General features: G+C 38.1%; 2 protein-coding genes across 4 annotated transcripts in view; one reads left to right on the top strand and one right to left on the bottom strand.

Annotated features, from left to right (window-relative positions):
• Positions 1 to 6,545, top strand: part of LOC121388320 (vacuolar protein sorting-associated protein 35-like) — a 22,289-nt gene extending 15,744 nt beyond the window's left edge. For all 3 annotated transcript variants that reach the window (XM_041519612.1, XM_041519613.1, XM_041519614.1), the window contains 5 exons: positions 796 to 918; positions 2,290 to 2,469; positions 3,459 to 3,695; positions 4,548 to 4,691; positions 6,108 to 6,545. In XM_041519612.1, the coding sequence (XP_041375546.1) occupies positions 796 to 918; positions 2,290 to 2,469; positions 3,459 to 3,695; positions 4,548 to 4,691; positions 6,108 to 6,284 (861 nt within the window). In that variant the 3' untranslated portion in view covers positions 6,285 to 6,545. The remainder of the gene's footprint in view (positions 1 to 795; positions 919 to 2,289; positions 2,470 to 3,458; positions 3,696 to 4,547; positions 4,692 to 6,107) is intronic.
• A 3,459-nt stretch (positions 6,546 to 10,004) lies between these two features.
• On the bottom strand, positions 10,005 to 18,893 carry LOC121389022 (protein SYS1 homolog). The gene is made up of 3 exons (XM_041520615.1): positions 18,255 to 18,893; positions 12,472 to 12,539; positions 10,005 to 10,358 (listed from the first exon to the last, which is right to left on the bottom strand). Exons 1-3 carry the CDS (start codon positions 18,450 to 18,452, stop codon positions 10,118 to 10,120), a joined length of 507 nt encoding a protein of 168 aa, XP_041376549.1. The 5' UTR covers positions 18,453 to 18,893; the 3' UTR covers positions 10,005 to 10,117.
• Positions 18,894 to 19,449: the final 556 nt, after the last annotated feature.

Genomic DNA, 19,449 nt, shown 5'->3' with positions numbered 1-19,449 from the left:
CCACACAAGGTTCCTTTGCATGTTTTCACGGTTTCAAGTTTATGATGTATGCCTTACATGTATATTATAAGTTATAACCAGTTTAGATAGGTTAGCATTGAATGCAATTTTTGGCAGTTCCAGCAATTGCAAACAACAATTTTCCTTCAGGGGCCATTGAGTGGCCCCTGGATCCCGGCCACAGTAAGCTGCTGTTCCAGCCCTTCTCACATCCCTGGAATTAAAACAAGCATAATTAGACACTTTGTAGAAGTAATATTTTGGAGTGACCATAAGTCAGTTAACCTCACAGAAACATCTTTGTCACTAAAATATGATTTATAGTTATAAAACCAATTGCTTTGTTAAGAATCGTGTTATTAATTTTGTCTTTTTGAACAAAATTGTAAATGAAACAAATTGGTCCGACTTATTTTTCACACAGTTCAGTGCAACATTTTGGGATGAAAAATTGAAAGGACTGTAAAACACTGTTTGCAGGTAACGTACGCCCAATACCAACACAGCAAGACATAGAACATGCCAGAACATATATATATTTTTATTCATTTGCAAACACAGTATTATTATCATTTATTTGAGTCCTGTTATTATTAATCTTTTGTTTTTGTCTTAAGACTAACCAAGACTTAAACAAAACATGTTATACAACAAATTATTAAAAGAGTACATTGTCAATATTGTGTTTTTGTACATTTATATTGTAATGGTTCAAAGTACCACCAATTGTATTTGCTGCTTATTAGCCTTTATCATGAGTTGAAGGAAGAGGTAAGACCGTTTATTACCGGTTAGATTTTAAACACTGCGAGAAAACACTTTGGAAGTGGAGGCGACAAAAGAATAAAATATGTTTTACCACCAATTGTATTTGCTGCTTACCGGTTAGCCTTCAAGTATCACGAGTTGAAGGAAGAGGTAAGACGTGTCCTGTATTGTTAGTGTTTGCTGCTTACCGGTTAGCCTTCAAGTATCACGAGTTGAAGGAAGAGGTTGAAGGAAGAGGTAAGACGTGTCCTGTATTGTTAGTGTTTGCTGCTTACCGGTTACCTTCAAGTATCACGAGTTAAGAAGGAAGAGGTAAGACGTGTCCTGTATTGTTAGTGTTTGCTCCTTACCGGTTAGCCTTCAAGTATCACGAGTTGAAGGAAGAGGTAAGACGTGTCCTGTATTGTTAGTGTTTGCTGCTTACCGGTTAGCCTTCAAGTATCACGAGTTGAAGGAAGAGGTAAGACGTGTCCTGTATTGTTAGTGTTTGCTGCTTACCGGTTAGCCTTCAAGTATCACGAGTTGAAGGAAGAGGTAAGACGTGTCCTGTATTGTTAGTGTTTGCTGCTTACCGGTTAGCCTTCAAGTATCACGAGTTGAAGGAAGAGGTAAGACGTGTCCTGTATTGTTAGTGTTTGCTCCTTACCGGTTAGCCTTCAAGTATCACGAGTTGAAGGAAGAGGTAAGACGTGTCCTGTATTGTTAGTGTTTGCTGAACATTGTTTTGTGGCTTTCTGAAACATGTATTACTCAAAGCAACGCCAAACTACACGAGGGCCTCATACAAGAATAGCTGATTGTGACAAGACAACATTACAATTTCATTGGTTGCTATGCATTCAGCTACCTCTCGTATGAGGCACTCTTGTCACCTCCAGTGACCACGAGAAGTATTATTTATATTGCGATATTGTTTGATATGAGTTGTGTAAATTCTGCTCAAAGCAAATTCAGAAGTTAAAAATTTAGGATTTCTCAACATTTTGGATTTTAGTATTATCTAAAAAAAGCTTTTCCTGATTAACTCTTTCTCAAATAAACTTTGTGAAAGCGTCATAAACATTGACCTCATGGATCGTGATCTTAGGGTTTTAAAAACTATATTTTAAAAATGTTAATTAAGTTCTTCTGTTAATTATATTTTTGTACTTGGACTCACTAATATATCCTATAAATTATGACACACGTCAAAATAGTGTTACATTAGGGTGTTTTTTTTACTATTTGAGTTTGAAAAATGTAGGTTAAAAATTACATATTTCACGTTGAAAACTTGGGTCAGTGATGATGTTTTCTGGTTGTAAAGCTGGGCGGATAAAATTTAATGAGTACATTATACTGGACAGTATTTTTACATTGTTTTTATAAAAGAATAAGTGACTACATTATATTGTACAGTATATTTTTATGTTGTTGTAGAATGAAAATTAATTCTGTAGAATGAATATATTATACTGGACTATTTTTACATTGTTGTGGGATGACAAAGTTATACTGAACAGTGTTTTTATATTGATGCAGGATGAAAATTGGGAGAAGAAATGTCAGAAGATTTTCCAGTTCTGTCATCACACTATAGGAGCATTGATCAAGGCGGAACAGGCGGAGATGCCCCTCAGATTGTTCCTCCAGGGGGCGCTGGCAGCTGGGCAGATCGAGTTTGACAACTATGAAACGGTCGCTTATGAATTCATGTCACAGGTAAGTCGTCATGACATTAAAACTATGGGATGATTTGTTATTTTCCGTATACCACGAATACCTAAATGTTAATTCTTTCCAACGATTTTATGCACTTGGATAATCTGTCACTGTGTATTTATGTAGAGCACTCACAAGAGGGTCACCGGAACAATATGGCTACAGATGTTCGAATCTGTCTTAGTGCTACAATATCAAATAACCAATGTAAGCTATGACACACAGCATAGCCTATTACGGTTTTACGATATCATAGCGCTAAGATAGCTTTAAAAATATGGACTCATGTTTTTATTCTTGCCTAACTAATGCCATGGTGTGCATGTTCCTGTCTATGTGAAAGTACATATTATAAGCTATACTTGCTATTCAGGAGTTGCCCATCTGGCAGAAGGGAGTCCCCCTCACAATATTTAGAGTAAGTGAAAAGTCATTTCCAAAATAAGTTATATATTGAACTTATGTCATTTTGCAAAAAAAAGTTTTGATTCAACATAACAGTGTATATCACATGAAGCAAAGTTTTAACATCATATTCAAAGGACATAGATTGTATTTTAGTGGAAATTTTATGGTCATATTGAGTTCTACTAACATCAGAGTACCTTCACTGTCAACTCTAAAATCTGGAAATTGGTGTATATTGTGTTTTGGAAATTAACTCTTTTAAGTGTTGAAGTAATCACCAAATATTTGAAGTGTTTATTGAAGTACATTTGCATTTAAACATTTTATCATATTTTCTCAAAACATTTATATGATGTTTACTCACATTGTTCCTTATCTAATTTCCGTGAAGATCTCACAGAAGATATACATGTTTAAACTATTAATTACTTTTATTTACAGAAATAATTATCATACTATTCGTATCATCATGGTCGCTTATCCTAAAACAGGTTTCACAACAAGACATAACATTTACCCACATTTAATACATTAGAATTATTATTGATATGTAAACTAAATGTGTTGTTTGTGTATTCCAGGCTTTCTCGCTGTACGAAGATGAGATAAGTGACAGCAAGGCACAGCTGGCAGCGATAACTCTAATCATCGGAACCCTCGAACAGATGACGTGCTTCACCGAGGAGAACCACGAACCTCTCCGAACCAAGTGTGCGCTGGCTTCATCAAAACTGTTGAAGAAACCAGACCAGTGTCGCGGAGTGTCAACCTGCTGTCATCTGTTTTGGTCTGGGAAGTCGGCATCACAAGAAGGCGAGGTACAAAATGAGTTGGGTTTTTTTCTCTATACAGATACATGTGTATGTAGGAATGATATCTGGAGGGGGGGGGGGGGGGGGTCACAATCTCTAGTGGGTGGGGGCTCAAGTCAGGTTTTTATCTTTATTTATATAGGATAGGACAAAACAAACATTTTCATCATCAACCAACCCCTGTTCCCATGGGACTTCTTTATCTTAAAGAGAATATCATCTTAAAAGATAAATATTTATTTCTGTTTTCTTTAGAATTATAGAAAAATACAAATGTGTACCAAAGAAATAACCAGTGTCACATGACTGATATTTCAAAGGTTGTGGTGTGTCCTGTCCGGTCTATAGGAAACTGCATATAAAAGATTCACTGCTGCCATTTGTTAGGAGTAACCTATATGGCAGAAGCAGGTTTCTTCTCACTATTTAGACCAACTGTCAAATAACCAACCAAATAGCTTAAAACATGCTGGGGGTGTTGTGAACAATTATTTTTAATATTGCTTGTAAAGGAATATGTACCAAACGGCAAGAATGTAGCATAAAAAAATATCAATTACTAATTTTCTTTAAAAATATTGTTTTCATAATACTCTTTACAAATGTGGATTAGTCAGATGCATGATGGTAAATATGTTTTATATTTTACATGCATAATGGTAAATATGTTTTATATTTTACATGCAGGATGGTAAATATGTTTTATATTTTAGATGCAGGATGTTAAACATATTTTATGTTTCAGATGCAGGATTTTATATTTCAAATGCAGGATGGTAAACATGTTTTATATTTCAGATGCAGGATAGTAAACATCTTTTATATTATGCAGGATGGTAAACATGTTTTATTTTTCAGATGCATGATGGGAAGCGCGTGTCGGACTGCCTCAAGAAGGGTGTGAAGATCGCTAACCAGTGTATGGACAGCTCGGTGCAGGTCCAACTGTTTGTTGAACTTCTCAACCACTACATCTACTTCTTTGAAAAGGGTTGTGACCAGGTACTAGGGGCGTCACTACTTTCACTTCACCTGCATACTGTTTTCTTCTTTGTTAAGTGCTAGGATTAATCCCCGTTGGTGGACCCATTGGGCTATTTCACATTCCAGCCAGTGTTCCACAACTGGTTTAACAAAGGCCGTGGTATGTACTATTCTGTCTGTAGGATGGTGCATATAAAAGATCCCTTGCTGCTAAGCGAAAAGTGTAGCCCATGAAGTAGCGACAGTGCGTTTCCTCTCTGAATGTGTGGTCTGTAACCATATATCTGACACCATATAACCGTAAATAAAATGTGTTGAGTGTGTCATTAAATAACACATTTCCTTCCTTCTTTGTTAAGTGGTGAATAGCATTACATTGCTAAAATCATCCAATAATTCAAATATTTTAGTACTTTATTGCCCCAATGATTTTTTAAGGTTCTGAAGTAACTATAATCTGTCCGTCCATCGGTCTTACAATCTGTTGTAAAAGCTTGTTTGTATCTAGTTATTTATGATGCTACCAAAAGATGTTTTTTGTCTTGATCATACCCATTTATCTGTTGTATCAAAGGTAGTGGTATGTGCTGTGTTGACTGTGACAAAGTGCATATAAAAAAATCCTGTTGCTAATAGAATAGTGTAGTGAGTTATCAAATGTTCTGGGCTAGCTCTGGCTGTTGCCAAATTCACCAATTACAAATTTCAAAAACAAATGGCGAATTTTATTTTAATTTGGTGAAATCATTTTATGTAATAATTGATATTTTGATACAAAATAGCTGGGTTTTTGCCAATATTTGAAGTGTAATAGATCATTTGGCGACATTTTCTGCTGACCCACAGCTAACCCTGAATGTTTGACGGCCAATAGCTGATGATTAATAAATCAGTGTGCTTTAATTAGTAGTAGTGTCAAACAAAACCAAGTTTAAACCTTGTATTCATTTACCATTTAAATATTATAGTAGAAAATATGTATACCTCATCCATATATAGGGGGCTGGATGTAGCCCAGTGGTAAAGCGCTCAGTCGATGCGCGGTCGGTCTGGGATCGATCCCCATGGGCTATTTCTCGCTCCAGTCAGTGCATCATGACTGGCATATAAAAGGCTGTGATATGTACTACTCTGTCTGTGGGATGGTGCATATAAACGATCCCTTGCTGCTAATCGAAAAGAGTAGCTTATGAAGTGACGACAGTGGGTTTCCTCTCTCAATATCTGTGTGGTCCATAACCATATTTCCGATGCCATATAACCGTAAATAAAATGTGTTGAGTGCGTCGTTAAATAAAACATTTCCTTCCTTCCTTCATCCATATAGGGAGTGTTGCATACAACCTCACATTTCACCTAAGCAGTTTCAATGTCATAGAGTTGAATTTCTGGTTCTTATTCCAAATTGTTACTGGTTCTATTGTCTTTTTGCAGATATCTGTCCAGGTACTGAATCAGATTATATCTAAAATAAGAGAATACCTTCCGAACTTGGAGGCCAACGAGGAAACTGAACAAATAAATAAACACTTCAACAACACACTAGAACACCTGCAGCAGAGAATGGACCTGAGCGACTCGACAGTATCATACGAGGGACTGGTGATGTGAGAACTCTGTGGTGATACAAACCCCAGTCACTGACCAACTGCAGACATGCTAGCATTTACAAGACTGACGAAAAAACATTTGTGGATAGCAGGACATGTTAGTATATGTCTGCATTTCTCAACTTTTGAAATGTACATCATTTCAAACAACACACTAGACATTTCAAACTTATCACTTGTACAGTACCAAGACAGTTATAATATATTTCAAATATCATTGCATGTGTTAATGGTGACTACAATTAAATGCTGGTACAAGTTTATTTTTGTCTCAGATGCTTTCTTTGGAGGGAATCCCAGATATTCTGATATGGTTTTTGTCTGTGTTTGAAGACTGCCAAGACTTGTTACACTTTGTGATCAGGAATTAAGGACTTTATTTATTTATTTATTTGGCTTTTTTGTATTATTATTATTGTTATTTTTTGTTTTTAGAAAACCTACATTTTTGATCATCCAAAACAGATTATTGCTGTTAATAACAACAGTTAAATAGTTTCTTGTAGAGCTGCAAAGGTGAATGAATTCTTCAATCTCAGTAAACAGATTCTTGTGGTAATGTTGATGTTACAGTAATATTAATCAAGACTTTAATTCAAGTGAGGAGTAGTCTATGTACACACATTGGATCAAGAACATCTCCAGAATGTATTCTGTGAAATAAGATCTTGTTATCATCGTTTTGTGTTGTCTGTATGTGTAACATATTTCTGCTATCAGTAGTATTATTCATTATGTTGGTGAAGTCCATATCTGTTGTGGGTGTTGTTGTTTTTGTGACAGGCAATCCGCTATAAGCACCATTTCTTTTAAGACCGATTATTAAAACATCTACTCCTATTAGGGCCCGTTCCACGAAGCAATCTTGGCACTAAGATCACCTTAAGTGCATAACTACCATATGCTCTTAAAGTGATCTTAGCTCTAAGATCACTTTGTGAAAATGGGGTGCAGGACTATAACAATTTTGTTTTCATTCATAAAGAACTCCACCCAAATGGATTTTTGCATATGACATTTTAAGATATTTTGGTCTTGCATCAGCCATGTGTAGTGTATAATCTATTAAATCTGTAGATCTGAAAGCCATTGCAATGGCAGCCTCAGTCTGAATTTAATAAAGTTTGAAATAATGCATGCAGGTTGTATGAATCTTCTAAGCCAGAAACATGATGGTTTTGATAAAATTGATACTTTACATGTAAGCAAAAAGTTTGAAGTAATGTGTAAGGTGTCATCCATAAAGTATTTATGCGTAGAATCCAGGATTTTCTAAGTCCTTCCCCCTGTTCGTATGGGGGGGGGTCGTTCCCTCAGTGTGTAGATATATTTATGGATGACCCCTAAGTTAATGGCAAAAAAGATTTAATAATCAAAACTGTTTTACCCTGCCTAATAACTAGGGTCAGTGGCGATAGTTTTCAGACTTTATTAATGCCTCTCGTCTAAACTTTAAAATGTTTTATAAACACAGTATGCAAAAAAAAATTGTTTTATTTAACGACACCACTAGAGCACACCGATTTATTAATTATTGGCTATTGGATGTCATTTGGTAATTTTCACATACAGTGTTAGAGAGGAAACCTGCTATATTTTTCCATTAGTAGCCAGGTATCTTTTATATCCACCATCCCACAGACAGGCTAGCGCATACCACAGCCTTTGATATAACAGTTGTGGTGCATCGTCTTATAAACACAGAGCATGATCATTGTTTGAACTTCAAGCGAAAGTCTGTGGAACACATTTTACTTCTTTTTGATGTAGGTGGGATGTAGTCCAATAGTACAGCGGTCGGTCGGTGTGGGATCGATCTCCATCGGTGCGCACACTGGGCTATTTCTCGTTCCAGCCAGTGCACCACGACTAGTATATCAAAGGCCATGGTATGTACTACCCTGTCTATCGGATAGTGCATATAAAAGATCCCTTGCTGCTAATCAAAAAGAGTAGCCCATGAAATGGTGACAGCGGGTTTCCTCTCGAAATATATGTGTGGTCGTTAACCATATGTCCGATGCCATATAACCGTAAAAAAAAATGTGTTGAGTGCGTCGTTAAATAAAATATTTCTTTCTTTCTTTTTGGGGGGATGTACTTATTGTATTTTGTGAAAAACAGTCTTAGGTTATCCCTGCACTAAAAGTGGGAGTTAAATTACAAAATTATGGTGCAACTCATTTCAAGACAATATCAAATTGTTCAGCTTAAATGCTACATGTATTCATTTGTATATGAAATCCCCAGCTAAGAGTTGGTCATTTGAAATACAATGTACAGTGGCATTAATAAAAATGTATACTAAATTGACATGTGTTAGTGGATGTTATTACTGTTTTGTGTAAATTTTTAAAGAAAATCTTCTGGCTAACATCTACATGTGGATAGCATTTTGTGAAACTTTCCATCATTCAAAATATGTTATTACAAAATGTACAAATAAATATGCTAATTCTGACGGCTTTTGTTTTATCCACTTGCTGTTTATATTTGAAGTGAATGATGATCAGATTGCTTCAATTGTGCTCAACTGCTGTATAATCCAAATGCACAAAGTGATATTTGTCACATGTTTTTGAATTACTGTCAAGCATTCACACAGCAAATAAGATCGATGCATTTTTATTGCATCAATTTTATTTTTTTATTTATCGTGTGAACACTTTACTGTGATTAAAAAAACATTGGGCCGAATTTACAAAGACTGTTTTAGGATTACATGCGTGGAACTACATACATTTACAATGCTTAAACACCTGGTTTAGACTTACACGCGTGGATCTAGATACATTTACAGTGCTTAAACACCTGCGTTTAAGAAAAACAGGCTTCGCAAGGCATGACAGGCGTGCGCTACAGCTTGCTCTGAATGTGCACGTAAAACCCTCTGACATGACATGACCTTATGGAAAAAATGTAGCAGGTTTCCTCTCTATTTGTCAAAATGACCAAATGTTTAACATCCAATAGCCAATGATTAATAAATCAATGTGCTCTAGTGGTGTCATTAAAAAACTAAAACTTTAACTTTGTACATGGGGGAGGGGGTCTTGTGATGAAATGTAGGCCTACAACACTCAGACCCAGATTTTAGCCTCCATACTTGAAGATGACCCATATATAATATAAATGTACAAATCTACATGTATTATGTGGGTGTGTTCTGATGATGGCACAGTCTTAGTTTAAAATGCCATTTTCAAGATAAATAAATAAAAATGACTAAACTATGTCTAAATAAAGTGTGCTTCAACACTAGACAGCGACATTATCGAACAGCATGGAATTGATAAGACATTTAGCCATTTCTGAACTATCTACATTTCTGCCCTCCAACAGAACCATTGCTGTTCTCCTGCTTGTTGACAGATAGGGGCGGGATGTACGTGTAGCCCAGTGGTAAAGCGCTCACTTGATGCATGGCTTGGTTTGGGATCGATCCCTGTCAATGGGCCCATTCCTCATTCCAGCCAGTGCACCACGACTGGTATATCAAAGGCTGTGGGATGGTGCATATAAAAAACTCATCGAAAGGAGTTGCCCATGAAGTGGTGACAGGGGGTTTCCTCTCTCAATGTCTGTGTGATCCTTAACCATATATCGGACGTCATATAACCGTAAATAAAATGTGCTGAGTGCGTCGTTAAAACATTTCCTTCCTTCCTTGTTGACAGAAAATTAATTCTTCCGTCTCCAATAACACTCTTGAAAGCTGCTCAATGTGCCAACAAATATTTAATAATGCATGAACATATATATATACATCAGCGAAAACAAAAATAAACTCCCAGATACTGATACGGATCCTAAAATAAATTAATAGTCATTATTTTATAAATCGACCTTGGGTCCCATGCCAACTGGAATGGCCTTCAACTCTGTCCTCATACACAGGAATTCCCCGAGCACAGTCATCAGCGTCATGGACACTATGTTGGTAAGCCACCACCAGAACGTCTGTGGAACGTGACCCCCGTATATCCAACACGATACGAAATGTAACAAGTGAACCGTGGCCGCGAAATCCAGACACTGTTTTGTTTTCCGCACTACTAACCACAAGCCCAGTGCACTGAAATGAAAAGAAATGTACAAATCAATAACACGTTCGACTTTATAAATCTTTTCATTTTTGTAATATCAACTGTTAAATAAATGGGATTTTTCAAATAGATAATAATACATGAATGTTATCTTATGAGTTGTTTTAAAATGTATCTAATGAGTGAAAGTGAGTTTGACACGTTTTAAACAACGAGTTGTAAGATAAATGGTATCTAACGGACACAGTTATATTATTCTATTTCTTACATATTCTAAAAAAGACCAGGTTTTAAGCAAATTTTTACATCTTTTTCAACTAAAAGTTATTTACAGCCCTTGCATTGAAAAGCTAACTTGCATATCACGGACAAATGATTATCAGGTTAACTATACGTCACTGTGTAATCGATTTCGATCGTGCTGTTTTCATTGCAATTTGGATGTATGGCACTGGTGATCTGGTCATCACCTAGGAGTAGCTAGTCAAATGTTTTGACATTTTTAACACAAATACATGTGTAAACAAATATGTGTCACCAAAAATAACGAGTGATGCTCTCACCAATGGGTGTATAAGAATGAGAAATGAATCGGGCCTATAGAATTGATATTTGAAGGTGTTAAAAGCTGTGGGGTTATGCTCACTGGGCCTCACTTATATGCATTTATTTTCTTTGGATGGCCTGAAATTTAATTCTTAGCATCTGTGCTACAAAAATTCATTCATTTCTACTTATTGTCATGCTTATATCCAATTAAGGTTCAAGCACGCTGTCCTAGGCACACACCTCAGTTATCTGGGCTGTCTGTCCAGGACAGTGGGTTAGTTGTCAGTGGTTAGTAGCTAGTGAGAGAGAAGAGGGTGTAGTGATCTTATACCTACCCATCAAGTTGTTAAAACTCGCTCTGAGTGGGAGCCGGTACCGGGCTGTGAACCCAGTACCTACCAGCCTTAGGTCCGATGGCTTAATCACACCACCACCGAGACTAGGAGTATAAAATTAAATTTTCAGTTGTTTTACAGGTTAGGTGTTTATAAAAATAAATTGTAGGAGAGAAAAAAGTAAACTAAATTATATGGTCATCAAGTGGAGGGTACAACCCCCCTCCCCCACTGGTTTCCGCAGACCTGTTAAATGGAGGCTAGCATATACAAATTACAATGGTTTCTGTGGACTTGTTAAATGGAAGCTAGTGTGTATACAAATTATAATGTTTGCATTACATTTTAATACACTCAAAAGACAAGCATTGCAATACAATGAAAGAAAGAAAGAAATGTTTTATTTAACGACGCACTCAACACATTTTATTTACGGTTATATGGCATCAGACATATGGTTAAGGACCACACAGATTTTGAGAGGAAACCCGCTGTCGCCACTACATGGGCTACTCTTTCCGATTAGCAGCAAGAGATCTTTTATTTGCGCTTCCCACAGACAGGATAGCACAAACCATGGCCTTTGTTGAACCAGTTATGGATCACTGGTCGGTGCAAGTGGTTTACACCTACCCACTGAGCCTTGCGGAGCACTCACTCAGGGTTTGGAGTCTGTATCTGGATTAAAAATCGCATGCCTCGACTGGGATCCGAACCCTGTACCTACCAACCTGTAGACCGATGGCCTAACCACTACTCCACCGAGGCCGGTTGCAATACAAAGTCTTTGGGAATTCTGGTTAGTCTAGGAGGAAGGTACATGTAGTGATACCATTTAAAGTGTGTCACGTCCAGTGTCCATCACACTCACCTGATAAGATCTTATAGATAAACTATACATGGTCTTGAGCAACTGGATAGCCTTAGGTTATAGCTTGTAACCTCGAAATGAGATATAAGGCCTAAAAACTAAATTGTGTTTCCGGGAACATTCCGTAAAAGATTTTGGTACTTGTAAGTATATTAGGTAGGGTTTTTTTAAACTGGATTTACTCCTATGGGTCCAGATAAAATGTATGAACTCTTTTCACCTACATATTAATAAAAAAACCAAAAAAAAAAAAAACCAAACAGTGACAAAAAGAATTAGGTCTGCTCCATTTTTCAACGTAGGGTTAAATTCCTGGAAAAAAAAGAGAAGAAAAATTGGGTTCAAGTCTACATAATTTGTTTCCAGCTGTTCTGCAGAAACACTTACCATGTTAAACTGTTCAGGGTGTATGCAATTACATTTGTTCTTGCAGAGTCTTCATACAATCCCAAATCCTGAAATAAAAATTTAATTAGGTTTTAAAGGGTTTCAGTCAAAATGCATCCACGTAAATGTACTGTACATGTACCAGTATACTCCCCACAAAATAGATTTTTTTTTTTTAATCCACTCTACATGAAAGTTTTAAAACTTCTTCTAGCTAAATGAAAATATATAGCAGGTTTTAGAGCCTCCACGAGTTCAAAATATTGGACTCGAATACTCGAGGGTCAAACTCGACCTGGACCCGAGTACCCAACACTTACACTGCATCATGATGAGACTAAGGAATAAAGTAAAAATAGCATTATGCATCTTAATTCCAGCACTGAACATGGATGCCAAATGATGCCATCGTATTGCATTTCACTTTTGTCCTATAGCCCTATAATGTAACCGGGGACAAGCATATTATGGCAAAATGACATTAAAAATGTTTTTAATTAAATGAGTGTGCTCAACATTCCTTGCACTGGTACTCGAGTCCTGTAAATGCCTGAGTACTCGTGTAGACCCTAGCAGGTTTTCTTTAACATTACAAGTACATGTACGAGTAAACAAATATTAAATGTTTGACATCCAATAGCTGATGAATAATAAATCAATGTGCTCTAGTGATGTTGTTAAACAAAACAAACTTCAACTTTAACTTTTGTAAAGAAAGTATTCTACATATAAGCCTTTTTGCCACTCTCATATATAATTGTTGAAGTAATCACCAGTTGCAAACAGTCTGAAAATCTATTTACGACAAAATCAGCCTAATGTTTTAAAATTTGCAGGCAAGTGAAAAAGAACCCACCCTGATAAACCTTTTAATATGGAAGCTTGAAATTTGTCCCAAGAAACAAAGGTAGCCTATGCCTATGATGATGGCTATCATAAACATTTGTGTTACTGAATTAATATATATGTAAGTTCTTTTTGTCCTGATCAAAGAATGCCCCACAAACAGCTTAAGAAATAAACATAACTTTTGGTTCTTGGCCATTTTACTTTGCTTTTGTTTGAGAGAACCTTGCAAAATGTTGGTAGTGTTATTGCTGTTAATTTCTAGTTATTACTTTACTAGTGTTTTCCTTAGAAATTTGGCACGGCATGGTAGACCAAACACTTTTGGGGCATTTTTACCATTTTCAGGGCACTTGTTTTTCATTTAAAACACACAAAAATTAATTGAAATAAACATTAATGTAATTTATGTGCTTGCTTTAATAAATGAATGGCAAAAGATATAAAAGGCATATTTTATTAATTAGTAATACCTTTTTGGGTGTTTTATAAAGGCAATTTTAGAATTAATTAGTGAAAAAGGCTTGTTTAATCTCGGGGCAGCATGGTCCTGATTAAGGCAAGATGGTGCTAGACTATTGAGGCATGGTGCTGCACCATGCTAAAACAAGCTAGGGAAAACACTCAGGGCAGCATGGTCCTGATTGAGGCAAGATGGTGCTAGACTATTGAGGCATGGTGCTGCACCATGCTAAAACAAGCTAGGGAAAACACTCAGGGCAGCATGGCACTGATTAAGGCAAGATGGTGCTAGAGTACTGAGGCATGGTGCTGCACCATGCTAAAACAAGCTAGGGAAAACACTCGGGGCAGCATGGTCCTGATTAAGGCAAGATGGTGCTAGAGTACTGAGGCATGGTGCTGCACCATGCTAAAACAAGCTAGGGAAAACACTCAGGGCAGCATGGTCCTGATTAAGGCAAGATGGTGCTAGACTATTGAGGCATGGTGCTGCACCATGCTAAAACAAGCTAGGGAAAACACTCGGGGCAGCATGGTCCTGATTGAGGCAAGATGGTGCTAGACTATTGAGGCATGGTGCTGCACCATGCTAAAACAAGCTAGGGAAAACACTCAGGGCAGCATGGTCCTGATTGAGGCAAGATGGTGCTAGACTATTGAGGCATGGTGCTGCACCATGCTAAAACAAGCTAGGGAAAACACTCAGGGCAGCATGGTCCTGATTAAGGCAAGATGGTGCTAGAGTACTGAGGCATGGTGCTGCACCATGCTAAAACAAGCTAGGGAAAACACTCAGGGGCAGCATGGTCCTGATTAAGGCAAGATGGTGCTAGAGTACTGAGGCATGGTGCTGCACCATGCTAAAACAAGCTAGGGAAAACACTCGGGGCAGCATGGTCCTGATTGAGGCAAGATGGTGCTAGACTATTGAGGCATGGTGCTGCACCATGCTAAAACAAGCTAGGGAAAACACAAGATGGTGCTGAGGCACCATGCTAAAACAAGCTAGGGTCCTGATTGAAAGATTGTGCTAGACTCGAGGCATGGTGCTGCATGGTAAAACAAGCTGATCCTGAGGGCAAGATTGTGCTAGACTATTGAGGCATGGTGCTGCACCATGCTAAAACAAGCTAGGGAAAACACTCAGGGCAGCATGGTCCTGATTAAGGCAAGATGGTGCTAGAGTACTGAGGCATGGTGCTGCACCATGCTAAAACAAGCTAGGGAAAACACTCAGGGCAGCATGGTCCTGATTAAGGCAAGATGGTGCTAGACTATGAGGCATGGTGCTGCACCATGCTAAAACAAGCTAGGGAAAACACTCGGGGCAGCATGGTCCTGATTGAGGCAAGATGGTGCTAGACTACTGAGGCATGGTGCTGCACCATGCTAAAACAAGCTAGGGAAAACACTCGGGGCAGCATGGTCCTGATTGAGGCAAGATGGTGCTAGACTATTGAGGCATGGTGCTGCACCATGCTAAAACAAGCTAGGGAAAACAGCATGCTGATTGAGGGAAAACATGGTGCTCACCATGCTAAAACAAGCTAGGGAAAACAGGCAGCATGGTCCTGATTGAGGCAAGATGCCTAGACTATTGAGGCATGGTGCTGCACCATGCTAAAACAAGCTAGGGAAAACACTCGGGGCAGCATGGTCCTGATTGAGGCAAGATTGTGCTAGACTACTGAGGCATGGTGCTGCACCATGCTAAAACAAGCTAGGGAAAACACTCGGGGCAGCATGGTCCTGATTGAGGCAAGATGGTGCTAGACTACTGAGGCATGGTGCTGCACCATGCTAAAACAAGCTAGGGAAAACACTCAGGGCAGCATGGTCCTGATTGAGGCAAGATGGTGCTAGACTATTGAGGCATGGTGCTGCACCATGCTAAAACAAGCTAGGGAAAACACTCAGGGCAGCATGGTCCTGATTAAGGCAAGATGGTGCTAGAGTACTGAGGCATGGTGCTGCACCATGCTAAAACAAGCTAGGGAAAACACTCAGGGCAGCATGGTCCTGATGGTGCTAGACTATTGAGGCATGGTGCTGCACCATGCTAAAACAAGCTAGGGAAAACACTCGGGGCAGCATGGTCCTGATTGAGGCAAGATTGTGCTAGACTATTGAGGCATGGTGCTGCACCATGCTAAAACAAGCTAGGGAAAACACTCAGGGCAGCATGGTCCTGATTAAGGCAAGATGGTGCTAGAGTACTGAGGCATGGTGCTGCACCATGCTAAAACAAGCTAGGGAAAACACTCAGGGCAGCATGGTCCTGATTGAGGCAAGATGGTGCTAGACTATTGAGGCATGGTGCTGCACCATGCTAAAACAAGCTAGGGAAAACACTCGGGGCAGCATGGTCCTGATTGAGGCAAGATGGTGCTAGACTACTGAGGCATGGTGCTGCACCATGCTAAAACAAGCTAGGGAAAACACTCAGGGCAGCATGGTCCTGATTGAGGCAAGATGGTGCTAGACTATTGAGGCATGGTGCTGCTGCACAATAGGGAAAACACTCGGGGAAAATTAAGGCAAGATGGTGCAGAGTACTGAGGCATGGTGCTGCACCATGCTAAAACAAGCTAGGGAAAACACTCAGGGAGGTGCACCATGCTAACAAGCTGGTCATGGTGGTGCTAGACTGATAGGGAAAACACTCGCCAATTACTGGTGCTAGAGTACTGAGGCATGGTGCTGCACCATGCTAAAACAAGCTAGGGAAAACACTCGGGGCAGCATGGTCCTGATTGAGGCAAGATGGTGCTAGACTACTGAGGCATGGTGCTGCACCATGCTAAAACAAGCTAGGGAAAACACTCGGGGCAGCATGGTCCTGATTGAGGCAAGATGGTGCTAGACTATTGAGGCATGGTGCTCCACCATGCTAAAACAAGCTAGGGAAAACACTCAGGGCAGCATGGTCCCGATTAAGGCAAGATGGTGCTAGACTATTGAGGCATGGTGCTGCACCATGCTAAAACAAGCTAGGGAAAACACTATTTACTGTTTTAATACTCCTTAGCAAACCCTTGCTTTTTAAATTTTTATTTATGGCAGGAAATGTGGGAACCAATTTCCAGAAAATGGAATAGGTTTTCGATCTTTACATTCTGAGGTAAATAAATGGTTTAATAATTCCCCACTGCACAGTAAGATCATATTTGTTTAGGTATGCATTATGATTGGTTAGACAGGTGATTTATAGCACACCTAAAACATAGTTTAGGCCAGTGATGGCCGCCGCAAGTGATCACTTACCATAAAACACAAGGCCTGCAGAATGCTCACCATTAATAACTCTACTAAGCTACCATCACAATCCAAATTGAAAAGATTAACACTTAGATCATAATATGACCTCTGAATATTTCAAATAATGAATGAATGAATGAATGAATGAATGAATGAATGAATGAATGAATGTTTAACACCCCAGTGTAAAAAATATGTCGGCTATCAAACTATGGTAAATTTTATATAAATGAAATTATGACATCAATGTAAACATTCAAGAGTTCAGTTAAAACAGCGTAAATGAACTGTGCAAAAATATAAACAGCACAGGTAAGAATATATCAATCAGAGTGCAGAAATGGAAAATATTTCACTAGCCAGCCAGACCAGAACCAACTAAAATTAATTAGCCCACAAAAATTTCTATTAGTACTAGTCCACCAGACTTTTGAATTTTGAAATACAATGTTCTGATACACACATTTTTTAACGTTTCTTTCATATAATATATATAGATTTACAAAATTTAAGTGACATGGTATATTACAAAACAATCTATTCACACCAGCAACATAAATACAAATTTACAGTCAGAAAAAGACAAGATAACCCGTCGGACTGGTAGTTGCATTTTTTAACTCATCCATCAGACTTTTTATGTGCATTTGGCGAGCTGGCAAGTACTTTCTGCACCCCTATTAATTAATGCTAATAAAGTATTAAATGTACTTTAAAATTGCAATGGGTGAAACACTGAAAGGGCAAACTGATGGCAATCTCGAGTCTGCCGATGACAGTTTCTCAACAGTGGCTTTTGCAGCAAATAACCAATGTTACTAAAAGGTTATTTTTCTGTGTAGCCAGGAACCAGTCAAAATAGTTTGCAAACATTTAGTGGTAAATGTCTGGCTGAACACAGGCCTAGATTCAACTGATAGTTACCTTCTTCTTTTTTAAATTTGTCAGGTACAAATGAATTTATACGTCAATCACCAACCACAGAACAGTCATTATACATATAATGTTAAATACTGGCAGATAATGTACACCGGCTTGAGGAGTTTTACGAATGGCAGAAATTCTTATCTGTCAGCACAAAGGTGCCATTAGTGTTGTTCCCGACCGACAGCAATTTATATCTCAACAACGATAATTGCCACCAGTGTTGCCATTAAGTTTGAGCCATATAACTTAAAAACTGTTGACTTGCATGCACCGTGCCATTGTTTACTTACAACTTGTGAGAACAGTTGTTCTAATGACAAATCAAATCTTCCAATAAGATCCAAGACGTAAATCCAGAATCCAAGCATTATGTAGAAAATCGACTGCATGGAAACAATCTGTGATAAAATTAGAACAGGGTCCCACACATTGCTTCTAAAATGCCCCGCCATTTGTTTGTTTAGCTGTCGTCTTAGTAACCCAAGCATTACACTTCACACAAACTGAGTCTCAATCAATTATCATTTCAACTTGTGCTACTTCATTCTAAATGGAAGCTGCTAAATAAAATTGTATCCGCATAACAATTGACACTGAACTTTTCAAAGTCAAAACATAAACAGCATTTACGTTATGGTATTTTATAAAAATTCACAGAAATATAACAATTACAATACGCACTGTCAAACCATAAATTGAAATTTATGATAAAAGGAAAGCAATGTTCAACATATTGTCAACAAGCATAATGTCTTGATGCAAATAACCGACATCATTTTCGAATGTATAATCACTTGTGTACTATTAGTGTAGATAAAATAAAGTCTTGGCGTTGTTTATACAAAGTCTGGTGTGTCACATTTCAAACAATCTAATGAAAAAATTGTAATAATGATGATTCCATTCACAAGTCAGCCATGACAGGTGACGTCATCGAATTCCTAAAATATTATCTAGGCAACTTATATACAGATTCATCAACCAGCCTTTGTCGTGTAGTGGTTAGGTTAGTTAGGCAGTGTGATTTAGCTTAGTCAGCCAGTCAGTGGCCCATTGGGCTATTTCTAGTTCCATCCAGTACACAGCGAATGGTATATCAAAGGCCGTGGTATGTGTTATCTTGTCTGTGGGATTGTGCATATAAAAGAACTCTTGAAACAATGTAGTGGGTTTCTTCTCTAAGACTATTATGATAAAATTACAAACTGACATCCAATTGTCGTTGATTCATAAATCAATGTTCTTTAGTGTTAAACAAAACAAACTTTATCTAAAGAAGTTGAGCGCACGCTTAAGGTGCTTGTGTCGCAGGAAACTGATTCCGACTTCGATTCCGATTTCAATTCCGATTCTGGCATGAAACTTTTCACCATGTATTCACTCTGTCTGGTGAATTTTACTTGTGGAATACAAGAAATAACATTTCAGGACATACATCTACTTTTTAAAAATTTCCGAGGGATAATGTCCTCAGACCCCCCCCCC

This window comes from Gigantopelta aegis, chromosome 14 (genome assembly GCF_016097555.1).
Source record: "Gigantopelta aegis isolate Gae_Host chromosome 14, Gae_host_genome, whole genome shotgun sequence".
Taxonomy (NCBI): Eukaryota; Metazoa; Mollusca; class Gastropoda; order Neomphalida; family Peltospiridae; genus Gigantopelta; species Gigantopelta aegis.
This window is presented reverse-complemented; position numbering and strand designations above follow the sequence as displayed.